This window comes from Manis pentadactyla, chromosome 4, assembly GCF_030020395.1.
Source record: "Manis pentadactyla isolate mManPen7 chromosome 4, mManPen7.hap1, whole genome shotgun sequence".
Taxonomy (NCBI): Eukaryota; Metazoa; Chordata; class Mammalia; order Pholidota; family Manidae; genus Manis; species Manis pentadactyla.
Window position 1 is genome coordinate 56,687,025 of NC_080022.1, and position 25,895 is coordinate 56,712,919.

General features: G+C 43.3%; 1 protein-coding gene across 4 annotated transcripts in view; it reads right to left on the reverse strand.

Moving 5' to 3' along the window:
- Positions 1-25,895, reverse strand: part of WLS (Wnt ligand secretion mediator) — a 96,921-nt gene that overhangs the window by 27,913 nt on the left and 43,113 nt on the right. For all 4 annotated transcript variants that reach the window (XM_057500313.1, XM_036910795.2, XM_057500312.1 and 1 more), the window contains 3 exons: positions 7,250-7,374; positions 2,358-2,519; positions 1,202-1,338 (listed from right to left, as the gene is read on the reverse strand). In XM_057500313.1, the coding sequence (XP_057356296.1) occupies positions 1,202-1,338; positions 2,358-2,519; positions 7,250-7,374 (424 nt within the window). The remainder of the gene's footprint in view (positions 1-1,201; positions 1,339-2,357; positions 2,520-7,249; positions 7,375-25,895) is intronic.

The following is a 25,895-nucleotide window of genomic DNA, read 5'->3' on the forward strand; positions in this document are numbered from 1 at the left end:
TTGAGAGGCTATTTCCAAAAATCCAGGCGAGAAATGATGGTGAGTTAGATTAGGGTGGTAGCAATGGAAACAGTGAGCTTTCCTGGTGGGTTGGGTGAGGGGGGTGTGCAAAAGAAGAGACATAATGATTCCTACATATGTAGTCTGAGCAGCTGCAAGGATGGAGTTGCCATTTCCTAAAATGGGATGCCTGGAAGAAGAGCAAGTTTTATGTGGGAGGAAATCAGGTGTTGTCCTCTGCATCTGCTGCCTTTCTGTGCGAGCACAGATGGAACATTAGGGTCTAGAGTTGGGAGAGGCTGTGGATGAGGATATGTATTAAAAGTTATCAGAGTATAGATGAATTTTAAGGCCACAAGACCTTAAGTATAAGACTTGATGAGATCACCTGGGAAATGAGCATAGCTAATAAAGAGAAAAGGTCCAAAGACAGCCCTGGCTGCAAAGTTTAAGAGGTTGGAAAGATGATTGGAAACAGCGATGGAGACTGAGCGATGGTCAGCAAAGCAATGGAATGACCGTGAGATGAGCGGAGGAGGCTCTGTGAGATAAAGGGGGTGGCCAGTTGTGTCAAATGCTGGTGAGGAGTCAAGAAAAGGGAGGACTGAGAAATGACCATTGGATTTGGAATACGGAGGTCCTGGTGATTCTGTCAAGAGCAGTTTTAACAAGGGGGTGGAATGAGCTGATGAAAGAACAGGAGGAGAAGATATACAGACCAGATTTTTTAAGGAGCTTTGTGGTAAAGAGAAGCAGAAAAATGGTGTGGTGGATTCAGAGGAAAATAAGAAAAAGAAGAGTTTTGTCTAAGAATAAGAGATGGTATAAACGTGTTTGTGTATTAGTGTGAATAATGCAGCAGGAAAGAAAAAGTTAATGATGTGGGAGAGAAAGGGGATCTATCTACAGGAGCACTGCCTTCCGGAGTCAGAGGGGCTGGGCCTGGTTAGGAGCAAGGCAGTTTGTCCCCTGTGACAGAGAGAAGTACCTGATTCAGACCATGGGAAGGAAGAGCAAAGAGAATGGAGACCCACAATTGTGGAGAGGCAGAAGCAAGAAAATGAGTCCAGGAAGATCCTGGATCCAATCACCAGTCCAGGTAACACATGACCACTTGAACTGGACCCCAGCAAAACCAGAACTGCAGAGGAGACCCTGGGCTGCCTGCGTTCCTTCCGAGTGCCCCCAGATCAGCGCTTACTTTTCTAGAAGCACCGGGGGGCGGGCCATCATGACGATCCTCCTCCAGTACCACACCGTGATGATGAGGATGCTGGGCGTGAGGAAGGTCTTCATGGCGAACCACACCTTGGTGAAGCCTCCGTTTTGGTGGATTCCCTAGACAGAGACAATCATGATTTTGAAGGTGAATATAGCTCACTGCTATTTTCTACCAACAAATGCATTTTGGGGAGAAGAGGGAGGACTTTTCTGCTGCACTTTCAAGATGAAGAGCTTTAACATTCACAGCATGTACTGTCATTGCCCCCTGCCCCCTCGGCAGGCACCACAGAGGGCCCACAAATGGACCCACTCTGTATGAAGGGAATGATTTTAGGAACAGAATTCAAAGATTCTTCTGTCAGTTTTCACTGAAAAATTGAAGATATCATAGATTCTCCAAATTGGTAATTTTTCTGTAGATTTAAGGTAAATCTATACAGTGGAATGCTAAGCAGTATTGAAAAGTGTATTATATTATATTCACAATATACCATTAAATGAGAAAAGCAAGAAACAAAAGTCAGTTGAATATGACCCTTTTTTTGTAAGGGAAGGTTTATATGTTAGAAAAAATCTGGAAAAGAGATATATCAAAACTTCAACAGTGGTTATTTCTCCAGAGAGTAGGATATTACAGATAATTTTTAGGTACATCTACATGTTTATTTGTGCTTCCTAATTTTCTACAATAATATGTATTTCTTGTGTGATTTTTTTTTTAGGTTAAAAAAAATGGCCTCTTGCTCCATGTTCCACTTTTTCCCCTTTTAAACATGTAAAATGGAAAGAACCTGAAATACCACTGCTCCCTTTAACATTTGTACTTGCAAGGTGAAATGTGTAAAACAAACTACTTTAATCTTGGTGTTATTTACTATGCAATCATGATTATTATAATAAAATCTTAAAAGGGCACAATAATTACATTACTTCCCATTTCTGTGATCTCTCACACATTTATGATCTTAGCCATCATGGGTATATTATTATTCCTATTTCTCAGATGAAATAATTGGGCCATGGAGATGCCAAGAGTGAGATTGAGTTCCCTTCCAATACACATGCTCACAAACAAGTGTTCTTAGCCAGTGTTCTAATGTCAAAGGTTGCCTGGATCAATTAGATTCATGTACCACCAGTCGAATATCCTTTATCTCCCCAATTCCAACGTTGATTTTCTTCTTCTCATTTACAGGCAGCCGGATGTTTAGAAGGTAGTACTTATGAGCCACAGACCCGATTTCCATGAAAGGGAGGACATCACATTCATAGTAACGGCCCTCATGCTCGGAGGTCTGGAAGAAGACAAGTTTGAGGCATTGAGGCAGGATCACTATTTCCCCAACAGACACTGTCTGAATTGTATAACTCTGCCTCCTATCACCAATCCTTAAAAGCTAATGCTTAAAGGTATACCTTAAAAGTACAGATAGTAGGGCACACAGGAGGCATGGTGCTACCGTCTTGCCTCCCTCCAAAAACAAAAACAAAAAAAACCAGCCACACTTGTGATAGAACCAGACACTTTTTTTAAGACAAAAAGGAGAACTCTCTTCTATCTCTCAATACTCTTTTCAGCTCTTCAGTCCTCAGCTGAGCCTTGCATCAGACTATCTGGTCTACCTGGGCTATTAAGGGCTTTTAATTTGCAGCTTATCATTGGAGACCACCAGTAAGACTCAGTGGAGCAGTCAACTTCCTAAATATTCAGGGGGAAGCCCTTGCTGATGATCCTCACTCTTGGTTGATGGCTAATTATTTCCATGGTTTGGGCCTAAAGGAGAAGGTCCAAGAAGGTAAAAATGTTCTTATTGATTTGATAAATAAAAAATCAACTCAAAGAGCCCTCGTAATTTGGGGAAGACAGAGGGATGCAAGGCAATAACGGGGTTAGTTTTTAAAGTCATCCACTCAGAATTCTCTGCCTTGCAAGCTTCCTTACTGCCCTGGAGGCAAGATGGAAGAGGGAGCAGAAATTTTAATTAAACAAAAGTTTAGCCCCATTTCTAGAAAAGCCTCTTGGGTTTTTTTGAACTGTCAAGAATTGAAGAGGAACTGCTTAGAGCATGGTGGTGGGGAGATTATAGAGTAGAAGTACTTGCTTTTTGAAAACTAAATTCTTGCTTTTCCTCACCAGGCTATGTGTCCCTGTCAAGAGGCAGGGGTAAGGGGTAAATATGGGCTTGTAAAAGCATGAGCTTTGGCAGCCAGGGACATTACCCTGATAAAAAAAGATGAATGCCTGCCATCAGAATTTATATGCCAGCTTATTAATATGTTTATAATGCCCATGTTTGCTTGACATACACCTCCTGATCAAGTGATGGGAAATTTAATTTGTTGTTCCTAAGCCTGAATTCTCAGGGAATCCCTAATTTTTTGTGTATCATCAGAGTAAAAAGCCCAGTAGAGAAATGAGAAATAAGATAACAAAGAGTCTAGTCTAACTAACATATGAAGGGTCTCTGCCCCTTCCATGATCTGGGGGAGCTCCTGATTGGACAGTCAGAACTTAAGAGTGAAATAAACTGACCTTTGCACAGAAACAAAAGACCCACAGGACAAAAGCAGAGGTGGAACAGAAATATCTGGCTTATGTGCTTCTACTCTTCCCTTCCCCATTCACAGCAGACATCACTAATCAATCATGATAGTTTTTCATCCTCTAAAGTTTGAGGGGTTCTTATCAGAACTACCAGTTGATTGGACTTGGTGAGAATACTGCTTCTTTTCCAAACCTCAGCTGCATTCTGGATGATTCTTCCTGTACAGACTGCTTTTTCTCCCCTCTGCTCTTTTCTCTCTCATATTTACAAATCAGGGCTAGTATTGCAGCTCTGCAGAAACTACTGACAATACATTCAGGCTCTAATTCAGCCTCAGATTAAGCTACACTGAGGAGGCTGATTACCTTCTGTGGTAACAGAAAGATGAGGGTTTGTTTTCTGATGTGTTTCCAGTTAGTCTTGTTTTATTTCTAGAAATTGAGAGTTTGAGGGGGAAGGGAACCAAACTCATTTAGTCTAATGCCACTAAACTTGATTATGCATCTTACCCAAGGTCCCAAAAGTAGACCCAGTACCAGGTGAGGCCAGGGGTCTCTAAGCCCAGCCTCCAGCCCTGATGGGATACCGGAGTACAGCAGGCCAGAAGGAATGGCCTTGCCTCAGAATGCCTGCAGGCAGGCATCATGCTGTGGTAAGGAGCACATGGACCCCCAAGCCAGGGGACTTAGATTCTAGCCCTAACCTGGCCCATTGCTGGGTCCCTAGGGAAGGCCACCTACCTCACTTGGCCTCACTTTCCTCCTAAGTAAAACAGGAAGGTTAAAGGAAATGATCTCCCCTGTTCCTTCTAATACCCGTCATGGGTCTCTGGGAGTCCGCCACTTCCCTGTCGTTACAGAGAGAGTAACACTGCCACTCCATGAGACCCATGTACCCAAGTTCACCCAATTAGATACACCCATTCTGGGGTCCCGGCCTGGCCTACCTGCCTCAGGGACACACTCACTGCACCCTGTGGGAACTTCTCCTTATGCATTGAGGTTCTGCCTCTGCCAGTATTTAGGGCATTTAGGGAAGATACTCTCCCCGCTCTTCCTTTTCCTTCCCTCATCCCCCTCAGCCCTCCCTCCAACTCCAGCATGAGACTAGCTAATTAGGACAAATTACAGCAGGTGGCAACTTGACTTTTTTTTTTTTAACTTCAGAATCCACTAGGGACTAAAAAGCTTTAAAGCAATTTCTCATTTAATCTTCAGACTCAAGACTAAATTTCACTGCAATCAAAGAGTAGATTTGATGATTCCTTTCCTTCACACTTTTCAAGGTTTAATCTTTCTCAAAAGGGATCAACACATCCTAAAGATAATTAAGCAACCATCATTAAGAAGCAGTCACAGGCTTTTTAATGACCTCCCCTTCACTCTGCTACTCAGTGCCCTATAAATGGATAAGTAAAGCAAGAAACAACTTTTCCCTTTTCTGAGGATGAAATTCCATATCCCAAAGCTTTATATCCTTGAGCTTAGATATCCAACCAGTCTCACCTCGGAAAGATGCAATCAGCTTGTAGCGACGGCTAGAAAGGTTTTCATTAATTTCCTCCACTGCATAGGAAGATCTGAAAATGTCTACTCTCCCTCTCTCCTGCTACCTCCAGTTACTCTCTACCATTCATTTTCACCTTAAGATTGCCCCCAGTGGCCTGCCCAAAACAATTCCAGATAGTATTTTGGGGGGACCCTATCTATAACAGCAGAAGGTCTAGGGCAGTGATCCCCAAACTTTACTGAGCCTAAGAGAAGGATTTGAACTTCTGTTAAAACAGATTCCTTGATCCTACACCCTGTGATTTCTATTGGGTAGGTTTTGAGTGTGACCCGGGAATCTGCATTTCCTATAAGCTCCCGGTGGTGCTGATTCCTCAGGTCACACACCATAGCTCTGGGGAAGGAAAACTTTATAACCGCCACGTGCCCCGACAGGTGTTTATGTGAAGGGCATATGGTTTGCCACGAGGGTCCTAGTGGCCCACCTGGTTAACATTCTTTTTCACTCTCTAACACATTCCAGACTGGATGCTGAATGATAAGCTCACCCTGCTTATGTTCATTACCTCATCCGGTCCTCACAAAGAATCCCAAAGCAGCTATTATCCTCCCATTTTGCAGAAGAGAAACTGAAACTTGGACAGATTAGATAAATTTGCCTAAGGTACACAGTCAATAAGTGATACAGCCTGGAACTGAAGCCAAGTTACGTTGTGCCCCAAATCCATGCTTTTAGCTACTGCTAATACTGTGACCCTGCCCCACCCAACCTTACTCCTCTTCAGGACAGGACAGACAGAGCTCAGAGGCTTCAACTTGCCATTCCTACCATTCCACAAGGAAGCTCATGTTCACAGTTATAAGCAAAAGCAAAGTTAGGAATGTGATTGCCAGGGGAGAAGAGGAACTATATTGATCAGCAGAGCAGGGACTACAGAGCTGTCCAAACCCTGAGCAGAAGCAACAGATCAGAAGCTGTCAAGTGACAAACAATACAATCAAGAATGTGCTTTGCCGCAGTTTGGCCTCCCAGACATGTCACACAAAGAAAATGAGACTATCCCTGTACCCGAGGGGACATCAGAGACCACCTCGCTGATGGTGCTCCACATATACAACCTTGAGGAATATGACCAACAACGAGTATCAGTAACTATGGCTCCATTTCAGTCAGAGAAACTTTCAAGTGTGGGTGGGGAAGCAGGGGTAGGGGATCAGAATCTCAAGGAGGCATGTGTGAGGGAAGCACCTGGCATTTGAAAAGAGCCCCTGGCTAATTCTGATATGGCCTCATGTCATCAACTCCCACTATCTTCCGAGGGTCACTGACTCAATCCCTACATTTTCATTGATGAGGATCTAATCCCTTTGCCCTAAATAAAATGTCTTGCTATTTTCAGGGCAGGTGGCAACTTCCTTTCCTTGGGCAGTCGAATGAGTGGCCCTGCAGGAACCAGAGAAGGGAGAGTCTCAAAGACGGGTTAGAACACTCAGGTCTCAGCTGAATGAAACTAAATTTCCTCCCTTGGGTCCTGTTTTTGTTTGTGGAATTCACTGGGATTTTTCGCCTTCATACCTGCATGTTACCTTTGGCAACAAATGATGCCTAAGAAACAGAGAAGCAGACACAAGCATTGATCCCATCTGAACAGATTCTCACACCTCAAAATAACTTTGCAACATTCTTCAGACACTTTCAGCTGTTAACTAAAGAACCAAGAGTTTATTTTTATGGAGCTAATTCAGAGAAACAACTAACATTCACTCCTTCCTCTGTTCTTTCTTCCTCTGCAGGGATGTGAAAAATCTACATTGCCTTTTTCTCCAACAAGACAGCGGATGATAAGCAAACCTTTGTGGGCCATGTGTACTAAGAAACAAGAAACATGTCTGTAAATTGTAAAGCAAATCTTCCCGCAAACCTGAAAACCAAATAAAATTCCAACCAATTTAGACATCAAGGCGTCCTACCTTGGGGGACGTGAAGGTACATTTGAGTTTCCGGGGCACTCTCTCGTGGGCCATTTCAGTCCATTCAGCAAGCATATCATCACGGTAAGCCAGGGAAACGTCCATGGAAACTTCTGCATTTTCTCCTATTAGAAAAAGGATGTACAACTCAGAAATGGCTCCTGGGAAGACAGATTGGAAATGGTGCGAAAACTCCTCTAGGTTCTGCTATGGAAACCAGCAAGACAAAATATATTAAAAAAGTCAGGATGAATGTCTAAGATGGATGCTGGCTCCTCTCCCATAATCACTCTGCCAAGGAGTCAAAGGGCTTCCACTCAACTCCTCCAGAGGTAGGGGGCATCTCACTCTCTCTGAGGCAGCTCAGATGGTCAGGTTCTGAGCACCAGGCAGCACTTACACCCCTGTAACTTGCCCCACTGGTCCTCCATCTGCCAGAGGAGGCACACGGAAGATAAGGTCCTTCTACAGAAGTGTCTTAGACACTTGAAGCCCTATCTTATCTGCCTCATTTTTTACCCACTCTCCAATAAAAATGACCAACTTTTTCAACCACGCTTCACAGACATGATTTAAACACCTTTGCGGCTCCCTTCTGGACACAGTCTAATCTGAAAGTATCCTTTTTAAAATTATCCACCAAGAAGTTCTCAAATATAGGATCTGCTATTTCTCTAAAACTTAAAACCCCTCTCTATGTTGTGGACAAAGTTAACATAAGAGGTGAAGAGATTTTCCAAAATTAAAGACTTATACACAGATAGGAATACAAGAATGAGCACATAATTGTACAAATGAATGTTCACATATACCTCCATCTCAATAAGGGCCATGAATGGGTTTTAATCACCACAGAAATGATTAAGGAGATTAGATTAATAAACATTGCATCTATCTATTTTGTCTGTTTTATACCATGCTCAGCAAGTTCAAGAACAGAGAAGTCTTTAAAAAAAGAACACAAAAGCACAGACCACATTTCCAAAATGTCTGGAGAGTCAGCTGTCCTGAGGTTATGAGATGGCCCATTCCTAGGCTCTGGAATCTGAACACATAGAGGTCACATGGGGAAGCCCTAAGAATAACTGCCGTATAGAAAATTAGGGCTTTTCTATCCACTGGTGCAGTGTGGCTTGAAGCCAGTTTGACAGTGTCGTAAATCCCTGGTTCTCTGAGGAAATCCAGGAAGGGGAAGAAATGATGCAAGGAAGAAGGGATTTGAGGCCATTCAGATGTACATAAACACTCAATGAACATCAGCACCCCCACTTAAATAATTAATACTATTTAAATCCCCAAACATGGTAAATTGGTCATTCGTGTTTTCCTCCTGTACCACCTGACACTCCAGAAATAAGACAACAAAGGATGCTAAACATGGGGGAAAAGTGACAGTGATGCGAGCAGACCAGAGATTGCAACAATTTTTTTGAAGATGAAAAACAGAGGAAGTAGGGCTTCCTGACAGCCACAAAGATGGGCACAGCCTGAACTCCCACAGCAGAGATATTTTGTAAAAGTGACGGAACATGCCCAGTTCAACAGCAACAAGGTGAGGCATGGTGCTGACAGCAAGATAGCTGGGTCAAAGCCTGCCCACAGAATCGTTGGACCCCCATTTGTCCTACATTTGCCCATCTCTGCACAGTCTGAGGGGAGGACATCAGGCAGTGCATTTACCCAGAGCTAAAAACAGGGAACAAACAGTAAGAGTCTGTATAAAAACTGGAGTGCCCAGTTTGGCAGAAGCAATGCTCAGAATTAGTATATCCTCTTGATTAAGGGCCAGGCTGGTTACAGCTGCTTCTTGCTTGACAGCCTTAGTGGTCAACAGAAAGAACTGACCAGAGCTCCAATATTAGGTGCCAAGGTACAGCCTTTCCATTTCTAACACTGGGATTAGGAATTGGGACTTTCAGCTATGCTGGAAGACATTCCCAGAACCACAGGACTCAAGAATGCAAATCTGAAAAGCTGTGAAGAAGCTATCCTTTCACATATTGTGCTTCTTGGAGCCCTGGGGTTCGGAGCTGTGCCAGCCATAGGCATAGGTGGGGGGCAGGGCTTAATCTGGGGCCCACACTTCTAAAAGGTCTGGCTTCTGGCCCTTTCCTAGCTGTTCCCTTCCTCACAGGACAGAAGACCCTGAAGGGAAGGGGATGTGCCATGCCGAGCCTAACTCATCTCCCAACTCCTAGAACATGCTCCAGGAACTCGGGACCCCCGAAAACCCTACTCAGAGAGCTCCAGGCCCACCTTCACAGACTGGGAGGGGCCTCTTCCCCAGATCTGGCCTCCCCGGGGGAACTCTCCAACCACTTTTGTACCCCTGGGCTCAGGAGTGGCCAAAGGCTGCTATTTCTAGAAAGAATATGGACAGAGATTGAGCTTGGACGTTTGTGCGTCCAAACCTGCAGTGCCGCTCTCTGTATGGGATGGAGCCAGGGATGGAAAGAAAAGGCATCTAGAGGTCACACTCCCTGGCCAGTTATATTTTGGCACTGAATTCTAAGGAGTTGAGGAATCAAATTCAAACCTAGCCTTCCAGTTTATCTGGAAGTAAATTTGTTACAATTGGACAGTAGAACTTGGTTGGCCTGATTTATCACTTTTCAATATTTAGACATACGGGCAGTCATGCCTTCATAGGTACTCTTGCCCTGGGCCCCACTGATGTTAGGGGTGTGCCTAGTTCACAGTAGGGACCTCAGCAAGAGGGAAGGTCAGGCGGGTTCACTGCACGGCCTGCTCCCAGTCTGAAGAGTTATTCCTGTCTGTGGGGATTCCCCAAAGGAAACAGTTTTAAAAGATGCTGTTAAAAACAAACAAAAATTTTAAATACGGTTTTCATGTATAATTATTACATATTTAGCCCCCTGACTTTCAGTAAAATTACCTTATTTAATTTTCCCAACAAATCCATGATGTGGGCACGGATAAGTGAACCGACATCCTCAGATAAGAACTTGTCTTGAGTCATATTGTTGTTGGTAAAATGAGGCAGACAACTATTCTGAAACCGTACTAAAGACAATCATCTTTTTTATATTGCTTAACAAAAACTGGCCAACTTGTGATGAAAGTAGCCTCTCAAACTTGTCATAAAATGTGAATATGGAAGTATTTAATAAAAACAAAGGCTCCACATAAACGTTCTCTCATATAGTCTTCACATCCATCCTATGAGGAAAAAGTTATATAAACTGCCCAAGAATACATGGCTGGTAATTGGCAAAGCTGGGACTTAAACTTTGGAGTGGATCACCCCAGAGCCCCACTTCCCTCTGCTAGCTTTGTTGGTAGAAAACAACTCAAAAGAGACTTTAACAGTTGACTCAGCACACTACATGCAAGGGGCCATTTGACTCTGACCAACACTCTTTGCAGCTCTCCACAGGGAACAAACACGTAGTATTCTTGGGACGCAGTGAGCAGGGTTTGTATTAGGTCTGGAATTCTCTAATCTGAGTTTTGAAGGGAAGAACTGCTGAAATCTACAGGTACCATTTCAGAAAACTGAGTGGAAAAGTGCAATGTGATGCAAACAGCGTGGACCTGGAACCCCGGGACACCTGGGTTCATGCCATGGCCCTGACTACATGCATGGCCCGGGGCCAGGCTGGGCTTGCACGGGGCAGTAAGCTCCATCTATCGCAGGCAGCTGCTTTTAGCTCCGGGCCAGAGTCATCATGAGGCGTACATGTTTATGCTGGTCTTACCAGACCTTCTGCTTTTTGCAAGAGAAGCGAGAAATTCAGATTGTTATGAAACATCTCTCAATTTTTAAATGACAGTAATGAATTCACTAAAAACAAAAACTAAACTAAAACAAAAAGAAAAAAAATCTCTGTGCGGTTCAGTTAATAAAACATCAGGTGACTCAACTCATGCTGGAGGGGACACTTTTCATGCTGCCCCCGTACCACCATTCTGCTTTTCCATTCTAACATCAAATAAAGCTTTCTGTTATTTTTCATGAACCTGATCACATGTTCTGCCTAATCCTCACACATCACCTACTTCCTGTGTTACCATTCCTGATGCGGATGTGGAGGAGTCAGCTTGGAACATCCCCCCCCCCACCAAGAAACATCAGACTCGGGCTTCTAGGGCTTCATGGCCCAGTCATAGATCCTTTTGCTGTCTCTCACGGCGTACCTTAAGAACAGAAACCACAGAAGAACAGCTGGTTCAAGTGACCATCTCACCTCTCACTGGACCCAAGGATGGACTCTCAGGCTCCTTACCCTGTTAGAACAGGACTTCCCTCTTAGGATTCTGCGATCATTAAATTAATTACCACCTGAAAAGTGCTTGGAACAGTGCAGAAAGCATGAAGGGTTAGCTTTTCTTTTTATCATTTTATTAGGGAAGTAAAGCCTTATACCTACCTTTAATTCAAAATAATTACCAGGAGTCAGGAACACAGAACTCCCCACTATGGACCTCTACCCAAACCTAGAGCACAAAAGTCAGAAACAGGAAAGTGCTGGGCAGAGGAACCCGGCAAAGCTGTGAAGTCAGCCACCTGAATCATCTTCTCTCCTGCCTCCAATGGACTCGGAAATAAAGTTCAGCTTTAATGTCTACGTTGCGTGTAATAAAGCACCAGTTTCATGACTCCTGGGACACTGCGTTGGCGATACAATCCTCCCCCCGCTGCCACCGCCACCTCCAGAGATAATGAAAGTGAAGAATCCAATCTGAACTCCCTGGGAGAATGGCAGGAAGGCCAAGGTAACTCTGGCACCTGGAGAACCTTCCCTATAAAACAAGGACACTGGTTATACCAGTTCCATGGGGTAAAGGTGTAAGGTATCAGCGTGGGGCATTTACAGATTTGAAATGCATGGTTCTCCACGCCTATGCCAGACCAGTACCTTTAATATCCTAAGGACTGTTCAAGCTTCCCATTTCTCAAATGGCTTTGGAGACACACTCTGGTTAGCTGGAAAATTCATTCAGAATACTGAGAAGGGAGGTACGGAAAGGTACTGTGGCTCTTCACACTTACGATTTCCATCGTGTTATGGGGCAGTGCTCTGAACGTGAGGAAACCTTCACTAGGGTTCTGAAGGAACCGACTCCCACTGCAGAGTTTCATTACAGCTGGAAGGAAAGATCTCTGCCCTATCCGGAGGCATTAACTAATCACAGCCTTAGGAAGCATGTATCTTTGTACTAGTTAAACTGCCCTGCCCTGCATCAGAAAAGCATTTGCCAACCAGTTTTCCAAAGACAAGAGGAAAGCCAGAGAAGACAGCAAGTCTTTTGCATAAGCCAAAAATGGTTGGGGGGAACAAATAGCCAGGAAAGAGTTTGTGCTCCCCAAGAAACCTAGGGCAGCTGCTTAATGTAAGAATGGACCTGGGGGTGTGAAGTGATGGAAGATGAGGCTTCACAGGGGAAGTCATCAGAATGCTTCACACTTACACTTTTTGAAATGGGCAATTGCCAGCCAGGAGAGCACAAAGACTATGGAGGCCAAACAGATCTGCTTTTGAATTTTATCTTTATGTCTTTCTGGTAGAGTGACCTCAAGTCTCAGTTTCCACCTCTGCAAGATAGAAATAGTGGGACCTGCTTCCCAAGGCTGTTGACAGGACCCCTTGGCCCACAGGCACTTAAAAATACCAGTTCTCTTTCCATCCAGTCCCAGGATGATTCGGCTGACCAATTAACTGGAAATAAAGGGGAGGAAGGGGAGGACAAGTTACATTAAGAGGAAATAAAGAATTATTTTATGGTTGTCAAAAGATTATAGGTTCCCTGAGAAACCTTGATTTTCCTGGGCTCTTGACCTGGGAAAAAACTGAAGAGATTTAAAAATGCTCACATGCATTCCCATGTTCCATCGGGGAGATGCCAGTCACGGGGGGTTGTTTGGGTAACCTCAGAAGGAGGCTGCACAGACCAGCCTCCTCCCAGCCTCCAGCAGACATAACATCTGGGGTTATTTATTCCAGAGCTCCTTCCCCAATCAAAAACTCTCTGACCTGGCTTGTATTTTCTTGACGCTTTCAATTAAGGAATAACAAAACCAAACCCTGTCCTACATCCATGGTTAAGTCTAGCAAAAATGGACTCAGCTAATTATAAATTTGGCCCTGGCTGTTTTCTTAAGATGCCCTACAGGCCTGGGTGTGAGCAGTTATAAAAATGAATGAGTCCAATTATTTTGCAAACCAGCCTAACAGTTTAGCTCACATTACTTCTCATTTTTCTCCATCATGTCCAGCATTTGCATTGTGGAGAAATATTTTCCACATGTAGAAGACATTTTTCTAAGCATTTTCAAAGTGGTTCCTTGCTATGCTCTGAAGCTAATTCTTCTAGTTGAAGTAAGCTAGGAGACATGATTAGGACAAGGAGGAGCATTCCTTACATCAGGCCCTTTGCAAAGTGACATCTTTTCAGTTAGAAATCATCCACTGATTTCTACTGTACCCCCATTGTACTGCTTAGAGGCTGTACCTTTAGAAAAGTGGCCAGGGATATCAACTGTAAACAAATGATCTGAAGGACCACAGAATACAGAAAAACTACATCGATTGGCGTTCGCCAGGTCATCGCGTAGCTCTCTCCCCCTATAACTCAGCACACTTGCCCTGAGGAGTCTCATGTGGTCCCTGGATGCCAGTCACCTTGTCAAGTTCAGATTTCCCTCTTTTGTTTCAAATCTGTACAATCATTTCCCACTGGATGTCTCTACTTCCATGATTCGCAACACCAAACCACCAAATGTGGTCATCTCTCTGCTCCTTGCATCGTGCTGATTTATCCCCCTCTCTCTCCTCACTGCCACTTCCCTTGTTCAAAGGCACCATCATCTCAGGCCAGATGACTCAAATATGCACCCCACTGCCATCTGTTTTCCACATTGTAGCCAGAAAGATGATTTCTGAAATGCTTCTAATGCCTTTATATTGTCCTGCAAACGTTTAAAAGTTGAAACTCCTTAAAAGGCATAAAAGGCTAGTATTAGGCACCTACATACCTCAGGTCACCTAGATAGCCTACCACCCCTCCTGGAGCTTTGAACGATGGGTCAGAGTTCAGAGGCTGGAGAGACAGCTTGGAACGTTAGTCCATCTGACTCCTTGGTGCCTGTGCAGCAGTGGGCAAGTCATCCAACTTCTCTATCTGCAGATGGGGTATCTGTAATGCCAGCTTCCTACAGTTGTGAGGATTAAATGAGATAATGAGTGCAAACTTCTCAGCACAGCTTGGCATATAGGAAGCACTCAGTAAATGCTGACGGCTATTTTAAGATCACAAGGTTACCTACACGGACTGCAGTCAGGGTCCCTGCTGGTACATCATATTTTTTAAAAGGTGCCTCCTTTGAGAGGGTGAATTACAAAAGGGCTTCTTTTCCTCTGGGATGCAGACAGTTATCTGCACCCCCACGCTCCTTCCAGACTAACTCCTGCTCATGCAGGATTCCATGAATTCATTTCCCCTTTCCCTCACTCACTAACACTTGATGAGGTGCCGCTCCTCTTCCTCCCACAGTGGCACCCTGTGCCTCCAGCTGGAACACTTCTCCCATCACAGTGTAACCCCCGGCCACCTGACTGCTTACCTTCCTCTCCCTCCCTACCCACATGCCTGCTAATGTTTCTAAAAACAAGGGACTGCCTCACTCTTGTTCACAGCTGTTATCACCTATGCCTTTATACAATAGATATTTGTTAAGTATTTGTCAAATTAATATCATCTTCTTTCTCCAAATACTTTACAACCCCAAATCTCCTCTGTCACGCCATCACTTCCATACACCACATGTGTGGTCTAAATATAGTTTGCTCTATTTTGATGGCATTCACACTTCCTTTCTCCAATGCCTGCTTCTCTTCCCCTAGATTCCTGCACATATGTACACAAATGCACACGTATATTCACACACACACACACACACACGCATGCACAACCTTCAGAAAAAAAGGATGGTCCTCAAATTTGCCCCAAAGGTCCCATCAAGGAACAATGTGCTTATTCTCCAGGGCCAAATGGAAAGGGAGCTTTTAAGGGAAGCGATTCTGAGGGATGTGCCACCTCCTTTCCCCCTCGCTGTCTGAATTATGATATGGAGTTGCACTAACGTTTTGCTGGAGATGGGTAGTGGGGGCAAAGGAGAAAACAGGATGTAACCCCAGGGACGAGAAACCAAAGAGTTCTCTGAGTTTAAGGATTAAGCAAAGTAATAAAAGGGTGGGCCTCTGAGATCTGTACCATGCCTGTCCAAGTCTATAGGGATGAGAATAATTGGGACTACTTGGAAGAGATTCCAGGGAAGAAAAATTGTGAAGCACTCATTTGAGTACAACATATCATGTCCCTGGTAATCTACTCAAGCCCATTTGGCCGTAAGTGGAAAAGAAGCCCGTTAGGAACTGAGAACCCCTAACAGTTGGTGCTGCCAAGATGGCCTCTGTATACTTCTGCAACCCCAGTACTAGACGTACCATCCAATCCAATTCATTTTTCCTTTATCATATACTTTTAAGCATAAGAGTGGAGGATACAAAAGAGATACAAAGCAAAGTCATTGCCCTTAGTGGTTCTCAGTCCAGTGGGGAAGGCAGGCATATACAAAAATACATATAATTCCACGTGGTTAGTACTACACTAGAGTATATATAAAGTATACAGTCAGCACAAAGATGTCAAGCGTGCTGGGTGAGGGTCCAAGAATATAGCACAGAACACATAATCTTCTGGATCACCTCATCAGAAGAAGTGATGTTTAACTGCAAGTCACAGGGTAAGGGTTCCCTAGGTAATGAACTAAGGGAAGGAACTGCAGGCAGAGGGAGCTGCACATGTAAAAAGTCATGGAATCACAGACTCATGCAGTGCAGTCAGGAAATCAGCTAATTCAGTATGGGGGGAATGGAGAAGTGGAGAGAAGAGGCGAGGCTGGAGAGCAGCCAGGGTCTAATGACAATGGCAAGAAGCTCGTCTGAATGCTGCTGCAGCGTTTCGTTTGGAAGGAGGTTTAAGCAAGGAGATCTGGCAGCTGTGTGAAAGGCAGACTGGGGTGGGGCTGGGGGATGGGGAGGTGGAGATCCCGAGGAAATGGAGGCCCGCTGCACCCACACCATTCTCTGCATGCTTAAGGTTATTTAATCTTGTAGAAAATATTACCAGAAGGACTTTCCCTGTTTTCTAAGGAATCTGAACTCAACAATGAACCAATCTTTTCCTAACAAAGCCAGAGAAATCAGAACCATCCAAGCTGGCAAGTGTTAAAACACTGGAAAGCAAATGTGGCAACAACTCTTTCCTATTTGACCATCAACATAAATGTGGGTAGAAAACAAACTTGACAGCCAGGGAGGAAAACACACAGTGGGCTTCTTTGCTTTCTCCCCAGGACGCTGCCAGTGCACAGGACATTTAGAAGAGCTGATTTGATGGATACAAAAATCTACCTGCCTCTCTCTCTCTCTCTGAATGCAATTAGAGAAGAGGGCTTCATTCACACTGAATCTAAAAATAGATGGCGGCGGAGTTCACAGACTGGCAGCTGCATTCTCATACAGTAACCAGGAAAGGAAAAGGATGGCTAATTTAACTTAACAACTTCCAAAACAAACAGCGCAGAAGAAGTCCAGGGTAAAGAGAAAACACAAAGGTCAGCCCTTCAAAGAGCTGGAAGAGGAATGGGGTCACTCTGTGGCAGCTTATTTGTCCTCCCCAAATCCTGATGAAACCAGCTAAGTAGTCGAAGAGCTCTGGCAGATGAAGCTGCTAAAGGAACCCAGGCAAGACCAGGAGGAAGGGCCAAGACTGGCCCTCTTTTAACTTCCTCATTCATTACCTGGACACCAAGGAAACTAAAAGTCGTACACTTTTAGATAAGATAAATAAGCCCCCTTTCCCCCCTTCACTGTATCTAAATTACACTCTGCCTACCCTGGGGCAGGAAAAAAAAATGTCTCCAGGAAATAAACATGAATCATTAAGGGGGAGAAACCAGGTGTCTAACAGACATGAACCATTTCTTTCCTCTCCTCGATCTGCCCTGCCCAAGGAGGGGGTCATGGCTGGGCTTCAGAAGGAACAAGGCAATGCTTGTGGCTGGGACAGGCTCCCTCTCACTCTCCCACAGGCCGTGTGAGCTCTCAGCAGCGCTGCCGGCCAGCTAAATGTCAGATGGCTGCACCCCGGCATTCCCGTGCCACACTCCATCCATCGCCCTGGTGACTAAGCTGTTTCAACAGCTGTGTTATTGCTGGAGTCAGGCCAGTGTTCTTCACACAGAGTATTTGTTTCGCGCGGCTTATGTAGGGAATTACTGCATTCGGAATTTGGGGTTCTATTTGCAGTTCAGGTCCTGCCCTTGATTAATCAGCAAGGACCGTCCCTGAGCTCGAGCTCTGAGCAGCAATGGGACAATACTGAGCTGCCAGCCAGGCTTCCAGGAGATAGACAGATTCATAACACCACAAAGAGGGCAGAGAAGGCGTGTGAGTCTGTGTGAGAGACAGAGGAAGCATAACCAAAAATCATGACCCTTGCTTGAGCCCTGGAAGACCTCCTTTGCCCCTCGTGCAAAATAGGCCACCAGTGCTAACCAGCTAAGGAGCTGGTTCCTTCTGTTCTTCCCCTCTAGCCAGCTCTGTCTTTCCTTTGACATAATTTCTTTTTCCATTCAGGTCTTGTTGGCACCCCCCTTGCCTCTGCTGCTGCATGCAGCTCCCCACAAACTTGCCCCTGAGCACACAGCATCCTTCCGTGTACTCACTCCATCCTCAGCCCCTGGCCTCCTTCCCTCTCATCACATAGCTTACCATCATTTATGTCCCCATCACCGCTAAAGCAATTTGGGCCTGCTGACTTGTTCATCTCCCTCACCACCCCCACGTCTCAAGCCCCTTGCTCAGCATGACAGGTGCTCTAACTGCTGAGCCAACCAACCAAATGCCCTTACATGGAGGGTGAAGGGGAACGGGGAATGGGAAAGGGCCTTGCACTGGCGGCCCCTATTTCCATCCGGCAGGACCAATTCCCATTTCTAGTCCATTCTAGGCTGCATCCACCTAAGAGCCCGCTTAGCCTGTTCTCTCTCCTCAGTGCTCACCAAGAGCAATTGGACTATATTTTCTGAGTTTGAGATAATAGAAATGTGAGTTTTCTTATAAAGGGGGTACTTGTTGTATTTTAAAAAGGAATAAAATAGTGATTCTGGAAAGTTCATAGTTTTGAGTGCCTACTAGGTGTATGTATTTTCAGCCCCACAAAGGTGCCAGCCTGATATAAATGATCACCTGCAATCTCAAAATGGGGAAACTGAGGTGCATGGTTATCCTGCTAGTGTGGGAGGCGGGGCAAACTAGGAGCCCAGGTTTGCCTGACTCCACAGTTTAAGTTCTTTCCCATTATGTCATGAGTTAGGAGACCTGTTTCTTGTTCTGGAAAAGCCACTAATTACCTGTACAAATTGAGTAAGTCTCTTTACATACTGTGTTCTTTCATTAAATGTTGAAGTTAGATCACAAGATTAGGTCTTTCTGGTTCCACCATTTCATGAGTGGAGAAGTCTAAAACACCACCAACTGCCTTCTGTGTTTGAGCACTGTGGTAGAAAGAATTCCTGCCCTCAGGACACTTAACAGCGGAGCTGGAGTGTCAAGTCAAAAACTTGAGTTTGACTAATGTAAGAGTTGAACAGTAACAAACACAAAAATACCAGGGTACTTGGCAATGCTTGAGAAAAAACAGTCATAACTAGAAAACGACAAGTTACATTTTAACAATGGTTTCTGCCTCCTCCCCCAAAAAAATTCCTTTATGCTGCCTGCAGGAAAAGCCAGCTGCCAGGAGGGATCCCATCTGTTTCACCGGAAAGCTTTGTTTCTGACAAGTTTCGTAAAGGAAAAAGTAGGCTAGAACAAGCTTTTTATTTCGAACCCACCTTTTCTTCATTGCCATGAATGAAGAGGGGATACAAATGAGAGAAGGCAGCCATGGAAAAAAATAATATGGCTGGTGGTTCCTGACCCCTTGGATTCCTGCCGTCAAGAGAAGCCCGAGAGGCAACATTTAATTGTGGAAAAACCAGCCTTGCTCTCCTCTTATCTTTTTTCCTCTGTGACTTAAACCCACAATTACTGGCAACCCCTAGATTCCGAGTTGCTCAGCTGGCGGTGGCAGCAATTGCTGTGTCTGTAGCTGAAAAGCAAAAGAAGACTCAGATTTTACCTGCCTCCTAAGCCAGCCTTGAGCAAACACAGCCCTAACCCAGCTCTCCGACTTCTCCCATTAAAAAGTTCACAGATGCCCTCCTGTCAGGAATACCACGGTGGGAGAAGTCCAAACAGGAAAAAAAAGAAATGTGGTTTCCAGCTGCTATATAATACAAAGGACAGGCTACAAGCCTCAAATCCTAAATTTCACATTCTATTTATGCACTAGATGTATGATTTTCAATTCCTTTGCTTAAGGATCACACTCCAAATTTCTTAGCCTGGCCAGCAAGAAAACTCACCAAGCAGTCAGCCCTTCCCTCTTTCAGGAGCTCATTTTTTCTCTCCAGTATGGGATTCTTCTATAGCCTGACAAGATTCTTTTACAAGCTTCTGTTCTTTGCATACAATCTGTTATTTTATAGCATTTCACGGTGCAAAAAGGTGAGTCTTAGTCCTGACTTTCTCACCTGCAAACCAGGTAACATTGGAGAAGTCACATCTTCCATAATTTCAGTTCATAGAGCTCCAAGAGGCTGTCTCCCAGATACCTCTGCTCCAATCTTAAATTATTATTCTATTCTAAAAAACATTTTACTTTCCATGCTAATATGTTCACAGTCAAATATGATTAAATCATGCCTTTAGGAATATTCTCTTAAGAATACTGAGAATTTCCCACATCTTCTACTTATGGTGTTCTCTGATTGTTTAAGTGTTGATCAACACACAATTTGACATTGATGCAGTCTACTTATACCATGAAGTTGGAGTTGTTACCTTGAAATTCATAAACTTAAGAATTTCAGAGGTAACCTTCAGGACTTCAGCTGAAATATGACACAAAATGTCTGAATGGGACCTATGTACATTTTCCTCCCGAGGTTAGGTTCTCTGATCCAAAGCCTGAACCACTGTCCTGAAGTAATGGAATGCCTGTGGCTAGTAGCATCCACCCAGGTCCTTGCTTTGCACACTCAGCCCTGTTGCCTCTCTTTCTGGGCTTTTACAGTTCTCTGCAGAATTCATACTCCTCCTCTCTGTTCAAGTCCAAGAATAGTAATTATGCACTGTCACTGAGCACTCACTGTGTATTAAGCACTTACTATGTAAAAGCCTAATAGTATTATTCTAGTTTCAACCTTAAAGTGATCCTATAATGGTGGTACCTCTATTATGTCTATTTTATAGATGAAGAAATTGAAGCACAGGGAAGCTCAGAGACAATTTTGGGAACACAAAAGTGTCACATAATTTATAAATGGCAAGCAGGGATGTGGCACAAACACTCCGGCTTCAAAATAAGGTTGCCGTTGAACTATTTCTCTGCTATCAGAAAGTAGACAGTCACAAATTCCAACATCTCCTTTCAGCCTCCAACCTTCAATACTCAATTAAATATTACCTTCTGTGTTCATAGAATACTCTGGGCACTTTACACTGAACACATTGGTATGATTTTTTATTTCTTTCTCACCAGACTGTGAGCTCCTTACTAATTATTTTGAGTACATCCTGAGTATTTACTATGCCCAGGGCTGTACTAAGTATGGGAACCAAAGATGAACAAGATATAGAACTTGCTCTCAAAATTCAGTCTAACACTGTTGCACAGTGACTGCAGTGGGGTATGGGGGGGACTTGATAATATGGGTGAATGCAGTAACCACAATGTTTTTCATGTGAAACCTTCCTAAGCATGTATATCAATGATACCTTAATAAAACAAAAATTCAGTCTAACAAGATAGAAGTAAACAAAGAAGGGCCATGAGGTTTTTTTGAAATTGTGTTATGAAAGACAGGAACTTATCTTTGTATCTTAAATACTCAGTTAAGAAATGACAGCACAGTCCAATAAATGACCATTGAATAAAGGAAGTTGGGAAGGAGGCCTCAGAAGCTAGACAGTTAAATTAAAAGATCTACCATCCCTTTATGAAAACTCTTTGAGGTTATTTATACACTGACTCACCTAAAAATTGCTTCCTGTGTTGGTGTCTATGATACATTTTTTAATGTCAGACTAAAAATACACTTCCAGTACACCAATCCTGTCTGCTCGCCCAAGGCCTAGAAACGAACACAAGGTAACATGCAACAAAATGAAATACAAGAAAACTCCCTCATTTCAGCACTAAGCTCACTCCCTAGCAGAGGGGCATCCACCACCCCTGAACAGCATCTTCTAAAATGGTTCCCCCTTGAGGGTCTCTGAAGTCACCTATTTACAAAGCCAAAAGGACACTCATGAGATTTTTATAGAGCCAAAGAATTTTAAGTGAGTCATGGGCTCTAAGCAAAAGAGAGGCAGAGTAGATGGGAACTTAGTGGTCATCTAGTATAATTTCCCACTCAGAACAGGAAGACACACCGTAGCACCTATTGACAGACTCATGGTAGGATCAAGGCACTAATGTCTCAAGATCACTTTTGCTTACAATTCCTCTACTTCCCAGCTGGGAGACTTTGTACAAATCATTTAACCCCTTCCATCCTGAGTTTCCTTGTTCTGCCAGGGAGAATTTTGAGATGACAGGTGAAATAAAAGCAAAGTTGTCTTCATCAGAGATGATCTGGTTTTAAGTAACAGGACTTCACCCACACTAGCTTAAGTAGAATTAGTTGGAAGAACATAAGGGTATTTCATGAAACTCAAGGGCAGATAGGGTGGACATGCTTGAGGGACTGGCACCAGGAAGAAAGTCATCATTGGTAGCTGATCATAATCACACACTATGTGGCCCTTCATCTCCACTATTCTCTTTGCAGTTGGTTTTTCCACTCTGCCAACCAACTTTCTCTGCCTCATTTTCTCCATGCATGTGATGAATGATGGCTGCCCGGGTAGCCTTGAGGACTTTTCGGTTTAAATGCCAATGAAGGCCCAGAAATACTGAATCCTGATTTCCACAAGAGACTATCTGTGCCCCTTGGGTCAAGGGCCCACCCTAATTCAATCAGCTGTGGTTGGGGGTCTGCTCACGTGGCCAGCTGCCCACTCAGCAGGTGTGGTGCAGGCCCACACACTGAGGGAGAAGAGACAGGCAAGTTCTGAAAGAAAATGGTATGAGGCCAAAGCAAACGGCTAGCAACAAAGCCAATCATCGGCATCTCTGGTACATAACCACTTTGTAAAGAAATTATCACCTAATGCAAGCTGTCTTTGTGACCATCATTAGGAATCCCATCAACAGCCTCTTCTTGATTACTACCAGTGACAGGCTGCTCACTATCTGAAGAGACAGCCTTTTTATTAAGCTGAGTATCTCCAACAATTATAACTTTTTTGTATGTGAAACAGCAACTATTTTTAAGATACTACGTTTAAATATTTTCAATTTTCTTCCAAACCTTACCTTTAAAGAAGGCATAATCTTGCTTGTTAGGTCAGACTGGGGGCTTTCCTTTGTTCTAATATATTAATATCTATTAAGGCAGGAAAGAGATTCACAGGACAATTATTTTAGGGAACAACCTAGACCAGAACCTCTTCTTCCTTTATACAATTACTATTATGTCTCCTACTAACACCATGAGCACTAACTACTAAAGCAGAAGAGGAATTGGAACCATTTCTAGTGCCAGTGTATAGAAAGTACGTAGATGTTGAGGGAAATGGTTGTTTCTAATGTAGAGTCTCTGGTACTTTTCCATAGAATTCTCAGTAGAATTCTGCCTTGCTTAACAAAGGATTTTCCTCTCCCCATCTGATTTCCTTTTGCTCTGAAAAGCACAACCCAGAAAATAATTTTATTTCATATGTTCTTAGGTTACCCAAAATAAGATATGATTCCCTGTCAAATAACCTCACATAGGCCATGTAATGACTGACTGGCATTTAAATATGACAGGAATACCCACAGGTAGAAGAGGAGGTAGAAAAACAGAATCACCATATACACAGGAGGGGTGCTATCAAGAAATCTGCTGCTGCTTTGCTGTTCACATTTTTCATTGATGTCACCAGGCTTTTATTTTAGTAACCAGGATATACTTGTTATGGATGCAAAGAGAATCTCCTCATTTACATTCTAAACTCAGAGCAGGAAATGAGACACGTGGGTGATCTGCAGCTGTGGCACTATAAACAGGACCAGCTTACCTCCCAGTCTACATTCTAGGCGCACACATTCCCTGAACTACAGATGGGAGATTCAAAAAAAAATAGAAAAGACACCATTTTAGAAAGACCAGCACAACTTCTGTCCAAGAATATTAGAGGCTGCCATTCGGTAGAAGGCTTGCTGTATATAGTCATGTGCTTGTTGCTATGCACCATCCACCTACCTACATGGTTGATGTACAAGTAGGAGGTTCTGCTCTGTCTTCAGCCAGCTGTTCTGGTGGGCAAGTATCACTGGGTGTAAGGTTTCTTCATCCGGTAAACTAAAGGATTTGCCCTTTAACATTCTTGGGGCAAGCACCCATCTGAAACCTTGACAAAAACCACAAACCTCCTTACTCCAAAAATGTATATAAGGAAAGGTGACTGAAATTTTACACAGGGCATCAGGAGGCTCACTTGGCCCTTGAACTCCACCCATAGGCTTCCTGGTTGAAGACAATTAGACCACCAAGCACTCAAATGTTCCTCCCAGTGCTCAAAGTCTGCAATCAAATGGCTGATGTTTAGTAACAATTACTGCGAATTATTTAACATCATAGACGAGTGCATTTTGTTAAGACTAGAGACAGACCCAATACAATCTACTTTTCAATGTTAAACTGACCAGTAAGCCAATGGACGACTGGACAGAAGCAGAAAGAAATGGACACAGAAAATTATAAACGTTACTAAAAAAATTGGGAAGGCTTTAAAGGAACCTAACTGTTTCTTGATTGGATTTTTTCATTTGGAAATATGTAACACAAAACCATTGAGCCAGATATAGAGACCCAGAGAGCTATATAGTCATGCTGTGCAAATAATGAGCTTACCAATCACCACACCCAAACAAAACAAAGCCAAAGGTCCCCATACTCCTGCTACTATAAACATGTTTAAATGGTTAATTCCAAAGTTGTGCCTGAGAGTCCCTCAAAAGGAAAGATAATCCATGAATGAAAGCAACAATCACAATGTCCCTAATTTTTTACTAACCTGGGTTAATCATCAAGTAGTCTTCTCCCATGAGTTTAGTTTATTTTTATCCCAAGTCAGTAGGTAAGACGGACTCATACTAAATTCTAGGTTCTAGCCTTGGTTTGAAGGGGGCACACAACTCAATAAGAAGAAAGAGGGCTGGCGATATAAGTTCATCTCAAATACCAACAACCTCCCGACCTTTAACCCACTACCACAAACCCTACTCCAGTTAAATCTCCTGGATTGTTTTGGCATGTTTTGAGCTTTTTCAGCTTATCTTATTTTGGAAGGAGGAAAAAGAGAGCAAAGGGAAAATTTTTAAGTTTTTATTTCTGCTCACATTGACTATGATTGAGATTGGTAAGGAAATTAAAGTGGTAACACTAAAAATCTTGCTGACACTGGCCTGCAATAAAAACTATCCAATCAGAAATGTTTCTTATAAACAGAGGCTATAACATGGTCATGAATCAAAGAAGGTCTCTTTTTGGGGAGAATGCGAATGGGAGGGTAGAATCTGATTTCTTCTTAGTTGCTTCAATATACTTTGTTAAGGAGGATTACTTGATGAAGCAGGGAAATCCAGTCATATGAATACGGTATTACTTACGGCATGCTCCATCTTAAGTTACAGTTTAATGATGTATGGAATCCTCTGCCCCATTAAGCTTTCTTTGTGGACCTTTCCCAAGAGGCATTTGAAAACACGGAATTAAGAGCCATCCTCTTGCTAATGGCTAACAATGAGTTCACAGGCTTTCTTCCTTCTATAAATTAACCCCTAATCATTTTGGAAAATGTTATTTTTACAGTCAACATTGCCTCTATTTTAACTGTCTTCACACAGTGTCTAACATTCCACAATAGATGCACCAGTGGAAGAGCACAATCACATCATAAAATGTTAGGCAAATTTTTCCCAGGACACTCAGCCATCTAATTTGAAAACTGGTCAGTCACAGTGTCTTTTTTTTTTTTTAAACTAGAAATATGTTTTACAGAAATGTTTCCAGTTTGAGGGCAGAAAAATCACTGGTAAGTTATGGAAACAATTTCATTGTTTCATGTAGTCTTTTACAATAATGAAACAAGCAAGTAGAACTTAACACTCAACTGTAGTGTACAACACAGGGCTCAAGGCAAAACATAATGTCTTCTGACTTTTAGACATAATAGACATTCTGGTTTTCCCTACCCCGTACCATTTACCAGTATTTCTTCATCCTAAGGGATTTTTAAGACCCCTGAAATCCTAGATTTATTACTCAAGAAGATCGATCCATCCTGCAGCTTCTGTCAGTGAGTCTCAGTGTTTCAACAGCCTGTAGATATGAAAGATGGGTAGAAACATGTCAAAAAACAAA